This window comes from Theobroma umbraticum, unplaced genomic scaffold (assembly GCF_002168275.2).
Source record: "Theobroma umbraticum cultivar Fairchild unplaced genomic scaffold, ASM216827v3 scaffold_50.0, whole genome shotgun sequence".
In the NCBI taxonomy this organism is placed as follows: Eukaryota; Viridiplantae; Streptophyta; class Magnoliopsida; order Malvales; family Malvaceae; genus Theobroma; species Theobroma umbraticum.
Window position 1 is genome coordinate 536,354 of NW_018397261.1, and position 11,180 is coordinate 547,533.

The window sequence follows — 11,180 nt, forward strand, 5'->3', positions numbered from 1 at the left end:
TGTGGCAACCTCAGAGCATTTGGAAATTAGTGTAGTCTAGGACTACACCACCTAAGGGCAAAATCTTCTGTTGACAAGTTATCTTGGGCAAGGTAGTCGTAGAGTTAGAATTAGTGAAAAAAGGTGTCTTGGATAGGAACTTCAGTATATGCTTCTTTCACAACCATGACATAAAACCAATCTCACACTTATTTCTTTAAAGTCTTTACTCCTAAAAATTTTGGATGATGTGTTGCAAAGTTTTGGGAGTGAAATGGGTAACACCAAGGGTTGCATTCTCTTTTTTCCTTTTTTGGCAACATGCCTCCCCTCATCAATTAAAAGAAACTTGGAAAATGCTCTTCTATGTCATTCTTTGGTCTATTTGGCTTTTCAAGAATGACATTGCTTTCAAAGGGAAGCATTTTTGACTGACTACAACATCATCAAGGTTCAGCTAGCCATTTGGTGTGAAGGTAAGTGGCTCACTGTTTCTACCTTAATTAGTGAATTTCTATTGAATACTTCATCATATTAACAGTAAGAAGGAAAAAGACAAATCCTTGATTTCTGTCCCCTTGGTCTCACCCCACGATTGGTTCTATAAAACTTAATGTGGATGAATTCACTATTGGAAATCCAGGTCTTGCATGATTGTTCAGACTCTATAAAAGAGGTGCTCTCAAATCCATCGGAGTTGAAGACTCCAACCTTGCTGAATTCATGGCAATTAAGGAAGGTCTCGCTTTCTTTATCTTCTCGTCTTGGATTACATCTCATTCCCTTATTATTGAAAGTTACTCCAGAAACAATATCATTTGAGTTAATAATAATCACAATATACCTCAGAGAATGAGATACATTTCCAATCACATTGAAATTTACAACACCAAAATCTCAAGCTTATCCTTCTATCACATCTTTAGAAAGGCAACTCACTTGAGAATGGCCTTGTTAAAGCAGGGGTGCTACACACAAAAGACTTTTTCCGCTTTTTAAATAATAAGGTCGTGATAAAGGGATCTTGTTGTAATGTTCCCTTAATCTTTGGTTTTGAAATTGCAACTCTCTTTTCATAATCTAAATAAAAATCTCTTTTCGCGCATGCGCGCACCATCTCATACGTATGCATGCTTGTGATTAATTACAAAGGTGGCATTTTTTTACTCAGAAATTGCTAAGGTGATATGATCTCACGCTTATTTAGTTTTCACTCTCCGACTAGAGAGGAGAAGCCTAGCCATTTATGTGGTCGGGAACCATTTTGCAGAAGTCCTTGAACACGAAAGTCTTTGCATAAGAAAAAAGAAATAATGCAAAGATCAACGCCCTTCAGTATTTATTTATTTTTATTTCAAGTCTTATAATTCAGCAAGTGGCCTCTTTTTGAATTTGACAACAACGTTGAAACTTGAAAAAGATCTCTTGAAATTTCCTGGTACGTATAAGCAACTGCTTTAATATCTTGATTGACTCTTTCATATCCACTCCTTTCCTTTCTCGTCCTTTCTTCTCATCTGTCTTTTACATGCAAAAGGCTGCTACCAGGTGTGTGTATATATGTATATATATATATAGATATATATGTATATATATATATAGATATATAGATGTATTTGAGAAAAAGGAAGCAGCCGGTTCCCACCTGGCCCGTGATGTAAAAATTTTTGAAGTAGAAGTCGATAAAAACAAATAAAAGGGAATTTTTCTACCTATTCCTTGAGATTACCATTTTAAAATTAGATTACATTTCATGCACTAAAAATCAAAGTATTTAAAAGTTTGAAAAAAAATTAAGGCATTAAATTACGTACCTTCACTATTAGCTTGATTAGAAACTGTATATAATTGATATTAGTTAATCTTGGTTGTCAAGTTTTACTTGATCTAAGTCAATTTAATTAGCCTCAATCTAAAGAATGAAACCGATTGAAATTTCTCTTTTTTTTTTTTTATCAGTAAATTAATTAAACTTATCCCAAAGGAAGATTTACGTTTATTGCTATTTCAGTTCATCATATCTACCAACCATCAAAGGTTGTATATACATATATATATATATATATATATATCACATGTATTCATGTTGTTTCTTTATTTTTTTTCCTTTTATTTCCACTAATTTAGTTTTTTATTTCTTTTTTACATAAAATTTAAAATAAATAAATTTTTTAATCCTCGAAATTAGGACTAGGTTATATATTATAAGCAAATCTTGTGCACATATTTAGTCTTTCGCTCTGTACTCAACTTTCCAAATCAGTCAAATTTGTATTCCAGCATTTATATCTGCTTTGAAATAAAATTGAAAAATTGTATGTATGGGTTTTCATGGAAATTAAGTTAACATGTCTTAAATCAATGAGTCAAAGAGTACTGAAATGGGGCCTACAAAGAAAGCGACAGGAGAGACTAATTCATTGCATGTAAAGTTATACCAAATATTCTTGAGTGCTCAAAGTCGACTTAAGAATTCATACATCAACATCGGATAGCCCTTGTAAGGGTCTCTCATTGCGGTGCCTTCAAATTTATGATTATAAAATAAATTTTAAACTTTTTTTTTGCAGAAAGGTTAATAATTTTATTGTAGTTATTAACTGATTGAAGTTCTTAGAATTTATTGTTGTACTCTTGTTATTGTATATGTAGACTAGTTATCATGGACATCATTTTGCTAATCTCATGTATTAGCTAAGATTAGATCATGAGATTGGTACTCTGCCACATAACATATTCACTCACATACACACATATAACATTTAATCTCTCATATAATATACATACACATGTCTATAAGACTTATATGTATAGAATTACATTGAAAAATTATGTCCTGCTTTAAAATTTTTTAAAATTGGCATATTGGTCAAATAAGCCTCTAAATTATTCAAGAAAATTTAGATAAGTTCTTATTGTTTTATTGGGTTCAATCAAACTTCTATACTTTTATTTTAAATCAAATAAACTCTTATGACTAATGATTGATTAATTGGTATTAGTCAAAATACTATTTATTATTTTATATTCACATGGTATTGACATGACGTTAAAGTGAAAAGTAAAAATGTTACATGGTCATATTATCATACCAAATTAGCATATCATGTTATCGACAATTGTAATAAATCAACATTTCACATCATCATCAATTATGATATATTAGCATATCATGCCAGTGTCATATGGTATAAAATGACAAATGGTATTTTGACTAAATCAATCATTAGTCCTAAGAGTTTAATTAACTCAAAAAAAATATAAGAGTTTATTTGGTTCAAAATTAAAGAACAAGAGCTTAATTGAATGTAACAAAAGTATAAAGACTAATTTGAATTTTTTTTTAATAGTTTAGGAGTTTTTTTTTATATTATGCCTTTAAAATTCAATGATTTAACAACTTATAAGATTTAATAGCTTATAATATAGAGAAAGAGTGGAAGAAGTAAAAAAATAAGATTAAGAGAGATAGAGACAGTGGAGGAGTATAAAAAATTTACTATATATGCATATAAGAAACCAAGCATTTATTCTCTACTCAAAAAGTTTGCGTCGAATTATCTTTTTTAAATTAAATAAAATAATAACTTCGATGATATACTTTATGTTATTAATATCGTAATTAATTTTTTCAATCAGTTCAATTACGTGCAAAAGCTAAATGATTAATTGACAATTGGTCGAACAGTACTTATCCCTTTAGAGGTAATAATTGATATATTTATTATAACTTTGATCACAACTTGAAAACGGCATCCTTTTAATTCTTCATCCCAACGGATCAATAATAATAATTAAAGATAGATCAAATTTTAAATTACCTCTGACATGCATATGACTATTAACAATATTATGGTTGCTATAGGTATGTACCCTTTAAAGTTTAAAATAAGATTAATCTAATAATATCAAATTTGCTAAAATTATATCAGATACATTGAAACATTTACTCAAATTCAGATAGCAAACAAAGTATTGCTCACAATGAATTGAAACCAATTATTAGATAGAGGTAAACTTTTTTGATCCCGAGGCTGGTATTGCAATTACTTATAAGCAAGGTTGAATTTCCCCAGCTGATGAGTCTCGTTGCTTACAAAGTCAGCTCTACTTTTTAAATAAATGGAGAACTTGCATCGAGGATTTTATTCATGTTGACCCTTATGCACTCTCGTCCTTTCTAGTTGAGTTGCCCCATAATGTTGCACGTTGTAAAAAGGGCATATTTAGGGTATTGGGGGTATGTATGCACGTATATATATACACGTGCAAATGTATATGCATATATACATATATGTTTTTATATATAAGAGTTGATTAAAAGAGTATTTTCATAATATTTATTAAAATTAGTTGAATATTATCTTAACAAAAAATTTATATTGATGCATTGTTTTCATCAGATTCAAAATGAGATCAAGTCTAGCTTTCTTGTAAAGTCTAGCCTTTTATCTTAAAAAATAAAGGAAATGCTAAACAGAAAACAAAAATGGTCTGAATAGTCGGGCCAAAGGCATCAAGTCGTTATTTTTGAAGTAGGTATTATTATTGTTAAATCCCTATTAATATTAATACATGACACAGTCCTTACATACTAAAAGAATATGAGGCTGCCTATCCCTCCCATTATCACTAATCATTGATAATATTGTGCTTGTGATATCTTTTTGGCATGTCTATCCAATTTGCGATCATGTTTTTCAAAATCATGGACGAAGACATATGTACATCACTGCCGAAGAAAAGGTTGAAATGATCACTTGGAGAATGCATAAGCAAATTTGGCTGGCGCTGTTTTTTTCTCACTCTTTGAAACTCTAGCCTTCTTTCAAAGTCTTCTCTCTAATCTCCCCATTTGCCTTTAATTTCTAGGAAATGATATAAGTGCGTAACTATTCTATACCAAACACAACTATAATAATTCATTAATGTCCTCTAGTGTCATATATATGTTTGTAATTTTACACTCTATTACCGATATATTAAAAAACCATAATTTTCATAATCTCATCATCTTATTTTAAATAATAATAGTAGTTCAGGTCTTTTCCAATTAATAAGTGAATGATGTTGAATGCAGAACATTTTGTCCTTTCTCCACTTGATTTTCAGATATTTTGCACAAACTCTGACTCTACCTAATATAATAAAGGATTAATTCTTGAACAAGTTTCAACCATAAAATCAATAGTTTTAACTTTCGTGACATGTATATAGAAATTTCTTCAATTGGAATTCTAAGGCAAATGAGTTAGCAAAAATCTTTCCAAGGAAAAGAGTTGAGAATTTGGAGCTAGACATTGTCTTCACATAACAATTTTATACAACTTGTTCTATAAACATGTGCCTTTTGAAGAATGCTGTCTGCTTTAATCTCAAAAGAATGACATAGCTTCTTAATTAGTCTCTGAACCCCAACCTCAATTACACTTTTTTTTTTTTATACATACATAAAAGAAAACTCTTAGGAGGGTGAACAGTAATTGCCGCTAGATGACTTTAATCAGGGAAACCAAAATAAAATACAAAACAGAAAAAGGAAAGAAATATAAATAAAGAGAATGAGATGGTATGAGAAGGCACCAGCTAGATTGACACCATCATTGAATTGTATTCTACTAGTACGTTAAAGAGGTCAACTGCATGGCCAAATGAAAGCAGAGTTGGGTTATCCCCACCGTTAAACCCTACAAACCCTAAGGCCCCCACACTTGGAAAAACCAAAGTCCGGTCACCGGAGGCAACAATAAAGGAGCTTTGGCTAAACTTTGACCATGAACCAATCCCCATGTGACTTTTGTAATGTAAGAAACTTCAACGAATGGTAGCATAATTTGACATTCGGTGGGGACCCTTCGTTGCGGCTAAAAGCGCTCTCTCTCTCTCTCTCTTGATTCGTTGCCTATGCCATGTTATCTAAAAGCGTTGAAGTTGAATTCTTCCATACTGTGTTTTTTTTTTTTTCTCAATACATATAGAAGGAATAAATTAAAGTTTTTTCTCGTTTCTTTTTGTTTAATACAAGTTGATTGGGTTTTGTTGACATTGCGTTTTTTGAGTGTGTAATGATAGGAAGCCATTGTTTTTGAAAATTTTTTTAAACGGAGTCAAATACAGCAGCCTCTCTATAAGAGAAGAAGAAACTTGGTTGGTTTCAGGGAATTGACAAATTACAAGAGGGAAAAAAGAAAGAAGAGCTATGGAGGAGGATTTGATCAAGAGTTCTGATCATGGAGGTGCAGTGAAGGAAGAGAAGAGAGCTGATTCTTCTGGGGATGAAGAAGCTGCTACAGGCAGCAGAGAAGAAGTTGTTGCTAAGGTGAAAAAACAGTTTCTTCCCTTTGGATTATAGTTTCATGGCTTTCTATGTTCAATTGGCTGATACCCAGTTTCTTACTTGGTATACACAATAATTTTTACCTTTTCTCCCCAAGCTTTTCAACAGAGTTTAGATCATTTAAGTCCTCAGGCTTTAAAAATTATCTGCCTCTTTGACGAACTCTTCGAGATCAAAATTTTTGCCTTTTTTTTTTTGATCTTATTTAGTTTTGTTATACACAAAAATTAAGTTTTCCTTTCTATTTTTTGCATGTTATTTCAGGTAGGAAATAAAAGAGTGTATCGTGAGGATGATGATATGAAGCCATCTTCACCTGCACAAAAGGATTTAAGCAGCAGTAAACAGGTAAACGAATTAAAACCCTGCTATATAGTTATGGTTAATATTCAAAAATAAGAAGACGAGAAGAAGAAGAAGAAAGGCCTTTCATGGATAGTTTTCCTATCCTGTAAATTTTTATGTTACCAAATTGATTGAAAATTACAAAAGTTCTTTCTCTAGTAATCGTATCATTCGATATGATAGATCCTAAGGTACATGTTACGTTATCTATAATTCTAAAAACGAAAATACAAATACCTTGTACATTATCCAAAAGGATTACTAATTTTTCTGATCCTAGTTTACTATCTAAAGGACATCTTGTGCGCCAATCAACATCTATATATGTTTGAATGCCATTGATTGTATTGGAATAGAGCAATGCTTCTGATAGGGATAGAGGCAATTGCCAAGTTGCCAACAAGCAAGAATTGATAGACTTACCTGAAGACATTAACAAAACTCAAATATTAAAAATCTATGGCATTTGAACATTTGACTCATTAGTTAGTATATAATTTCCTATTTAAAAAGTAAGGTTCAGATCTCTTTTCTCTCAATTATAAAAAATAAAATAAAAAAAATAAAAAATCTGTCCAATATATAAAAAGTCATGCATGCCAAATTGACCAAACACTGCTTTTAGCATTCTTTTTCTCTAAACCCTTGAATTGTAAGATTTTGACCATAATTATGCTATGTTCAAGACACACGGTGTCTAGAAGTCTTCCTTTCTTAGCTTTACTTTTCCAATTCATTTTCTTATTTATAGATTCAAGCTTTCCTTGCGATATAAATCTGCATACTATTATTGTAGTATCTTGAATCCCCCCTTTCAGTATAGAAAGATTAGCTAGGATCTGAAGAGTAGGTAGACTCTAGTTTTGTGTATTAATTATCTTATTTTTAGATTTGTTTCTTTTAATAGTTAATCTTCATTCCTTTTCTTCTAACTTATAACTTAATTACATAGGTATCTATAAAAGCTGATACTCAGAGATTCTCAACAGAACCTGACTCCATGGCATCTTCTTCAAGTCGAAAGGAGCAGGTTAGAATTTTTTTAATTTTTGTTTTTTGCTCAACTTCATCTTCTATTCTTGCTTATATGGTATAATCTTTAACAAATTAAGGTATTAAAATTTCGTTTTTGATATTTGTCATCTAATATCCTTCTCAAATTAGATTCTCACATCGAGTCTTTTCTTTTTCCTTCTTTCGCCATAACATATATATCAAGAAATGATTGATCTGGTTTTTGAACACATGCATGCATGACAGTAACTCCATCAAGGACAAGGACAATTTCTTAAAGCTTTTATAAAATAAAAAGCTTAAATAAACGCGTAAGATCTTAGAATTGCGACAGAAAGGAAAAGAAAACACACACACACGTACCTTGGGAAAGTTTTAATGAAAAATTTTGTAGATGCATATTCAATGAAGACCTTTTGATTAAATCCAGGTTGTTTGTTTTTTTGTATGTATGTCTGGGTATAGGATTCTCAGCTTGAATCTGCCAAAGCTGAGATGGGAGAGGTGAGAGAAGAAAATCAAAGACTAAAGATGTATTTAAATCGAATAATGAAGGATTATGAGAGTCTACAAATGCAATTCTATGACATTGTTAGACAAGATGCGAAGAAATCCACAGCTACAACAAATAATGATCATCAAGAAGACGAAGAACCTGAGCTAGTTTCTCTTACCCTTGGAAGATTTTCAAGTGATTCAAAAAAGGATGATAAGAACAAAACATCTAGCCAAGGAAAAGAGGATGAGAGAGGCAAACAAGGTTTATCTCTTGGCTTAGATTACAAATTTGAAGCATCCAAGTCTGATGTAGATGAGCCAAATCCAAGCCCCACAAACAGCTCTCAAGAACCCAAGGAAGAAGAGACCTGGCCACCAAGCAAAGTTCTCAAGACAATGAGAAGCGGAGATGATGAAATTTTGCAACAAAACCCTGTCAAGAAAGCTAGGGTTTGCGTGAGAGCCAGATGTGATACTCCAACGGTTAGTATTACTTATTTGCATTCATTAAGCTAATGAATGTCATGGAGCTTTGAGAACTAGGGTTTTAGCCCTGTCACTTTAAATTTTTTTGTAGTCCATGATTATGAAGCTTATTATAATCTTGTAGTATCAAATTAGTAAGAAGAGTTTTCATTTATACAGATGAACGATGGATGCCAATGGCGGAAATATGGACAGAAGATTGCTAAAGGAAATCCTTGCCCTCGAGCATATTATCGTTGCACAGTTGCACCTTCATGCCCAGTGAGAAAACAGGTAAATATATTCAAATTGGTGAATTTTAAACTTAATTTTATCACAACCAAAGCTGACTTGTATGTTCTTAGCCATTAAAGGCTATATTAAAAAATGTTAAAATTATTTCCTCTCCTACCTTATTAACATGTTAATTTGTTTGGAATTTCAGGTGCAACGATGTGCTGAGGACATGTCCATCTTAATCACAACCTATGAAGGAACACACAATCATCCACTTCCAATGTCAGCCACAGCAATGGCTTCCACCACTTCTGCAGCCGCTTCAATGCTTTTGTCTGGCTCATCATCGAGCTCACAGCCAGCTTCCAGTATTCCATCAACTGCCAACATCCCTGCTAATCTCCACGGACTCAACTTTTATCTATCTGAAAACTCAAAATCCAAGTTCTACTTGCCCAACTCTTCACTGTCAGCTTCCTCATCACACCCAACAATCACGCTTGACCTTACTTCAACGCTATCCTCATCGTCATTTCCTTTCAATAGGTTTTCTTCAGCTTATTCCACAACTGCAAGATATCCTTCTACAAGTCTCAGCTTTGGCTCTTCTGAGTCCAACACTGTGCCTTGGGGCAATGGGCTCCTTAGCTGTGGCAGTACTCAACCCTACATGAAAAACCAAATTGGAGCTCTGAACATTGGAAGACCGAAGACTATGGAAAATATCATTTATCAATCCTTCATGCAAAAGAATAATCTAAATCCTCCTCAACAGCCTCTACCGGATACTATTGCTGCTGCAACCAAAGCAATCACAGCAGACCCCAATTTCCAATCTGCTTTAGCAGCAGCTCTCACATCAATCATTGGCACTGGAAATAACGGAGGTGCAACCCCGCCTACTGGAGATAAATTGGGACAAAAGTTGAACTGGGGGGAGCAGACGTCTCCAATGACTTCTAGTTACTCACAAACAGTGAAAGGGAATGGCTGTGCCACAAGCTTCTTGAACAAATCTCCCTCGACTACTTCACAGCCGGGGACTTTGATGTTTCTACCACCTTCTTTGCCATTTTCAACGCCCAAGAGTGCGTCCGCGTCTCCCGGTGATACCAGAAATCACAGCAATTGATTGGTTTTTGATTTTTGAATATTTGTAATTAAGGATGTTCATTAGTCTTAATTGGCATGTAATAATGTACAGTTATAGAAATTTTCCTCTTGGAGACAAGGACGGGAGGCATGGAAATTTGAACAAGTTTGGTTTTTCCGCGAATTTAGTTGGTCATGATTAACAACCTACTGATTATCCAGTTGGTGAAAGAAAATGGCATCGATTGACTAAGACTAAGCCATGAAACTCACAGAATCTTGGATGTTGTCAACTTTTTATCCTTTTTTTTTTTTTTGGTTTTTTGCCTTGTTTGATTAGATATATTGTTAGACTTTTAAGATACTTAAAAGATTGTTGAGTGCTAAAACAAAGAGAGGAAGATAATCGCCTATTTTCATTTAACAAGGATAATGGTTTTTATAACCTTACAAAAGATAATGTTAAAAAACAAACAAATAAAATTAAAAGAAATTAGATAGTTGTACTGGGATTGCCACACTACTAAGTTTATGGGCTGTCTCTTACATTTGCATTAACTACCAAGACACGGCCAACATAAAAACAAAATAAAGAAACCAAATAACCACCAAGTAAAAAACATGTAATTAGCACATGACACTACTTCTCCAAACTGAAAACTAACTTTTCGCACTAAGGAGTATTGCAAGTAGGTGAAAACTCTATGATACAGAGTTATTTTACTACATTTTGATTATTAAAAATAACCCAAGTCCTTGTGTTTTTAAGTTAATTTTAAGTAGTTTTTATGTTTTTCATTTTTCGTTTAGTGCATGTTGAATTATTTTAATTTGAGTAATTTGAGCTTATTTTCATATCAAAAGTCTTAATTTAAGAAATCACTGATTTAATCTTTATTTTGAAGGTTCTCAAGTGTATAAAGCTTCACAGAAGTGAAATGTGCAAGGATGGGTAGGTGTAAAATTTTCTAAATATGTTGTGGTTTTTGTTGGATGAGGGTTGACATGCATCAAATACAAACAAAATGCAGCAGAAATAAATTTAAAAAATTAAATTATGCTTCACCCTCCTAGGATCCCTTTCATGCCAAATTGAGTACAGAATTAAATTAAAATAAAATATATATGATCATATCAAGTTTACTTAAATAACAAAGGTTTATAAATCCTTTGTTAAACTACCAAATCAGCTTTCAAAAAGCTCAACCACCTT

General features: G+C 32.5%; 1 protein-coding gene across 1 annotated transcript; it reads left to right on the plus strand.

Moving 5' to 3' along the window:
* Positions 1–5,911: 5,911 nt before the first annotated feature.
* Positions 5,912–10,151, plus strand: LOC110417830 (WRKY transcription factor 72B-like). The gene is made up of 6 exons (XM_021430384.2): positions 5,912–6,298; positions 6,581–6,664; positions 7,614–7,691; positions 8,141–8,656; positions 8,819–8,932; positions 9,084–10,151. The coding sequence occupies exons 1-6, from the start codon at positions 6,179–6,181 to the stop codon at positions 10,005–10,007; spliced, it is 1,836 nt and encodes a 611-aa protein (XP_021286059.1). The 5' UTR covers positions 5,912–6,178; the 3' UTR covers positions 10,008–10,151.
* Positions 10,152–11,180: the final 1,029 nt, after the last annotated feature.

Coding starts and splice junctions, on each gene's coding strand:
- LOC110417830 (XM_021430384.2), top strand. CDS start 6,179: ATGGAGGAGGATTTGATCAAGAGTTCTGATCATGGAGGTGCAGTGAAG. Junction 6,665..7,613: donor ATTTAAGCAGCAGTAAACAG/GTAAACGAATTA, acceptor TTAATTACATAG/GTATCTATAAAAGCTGATAC. Junction 8,657..8,818: donor CCAGATGTGATACTCCAACG/GTTAGTATTACT, acceptor TCATTTATACAG/ATGAACGATGGATGCCAATG.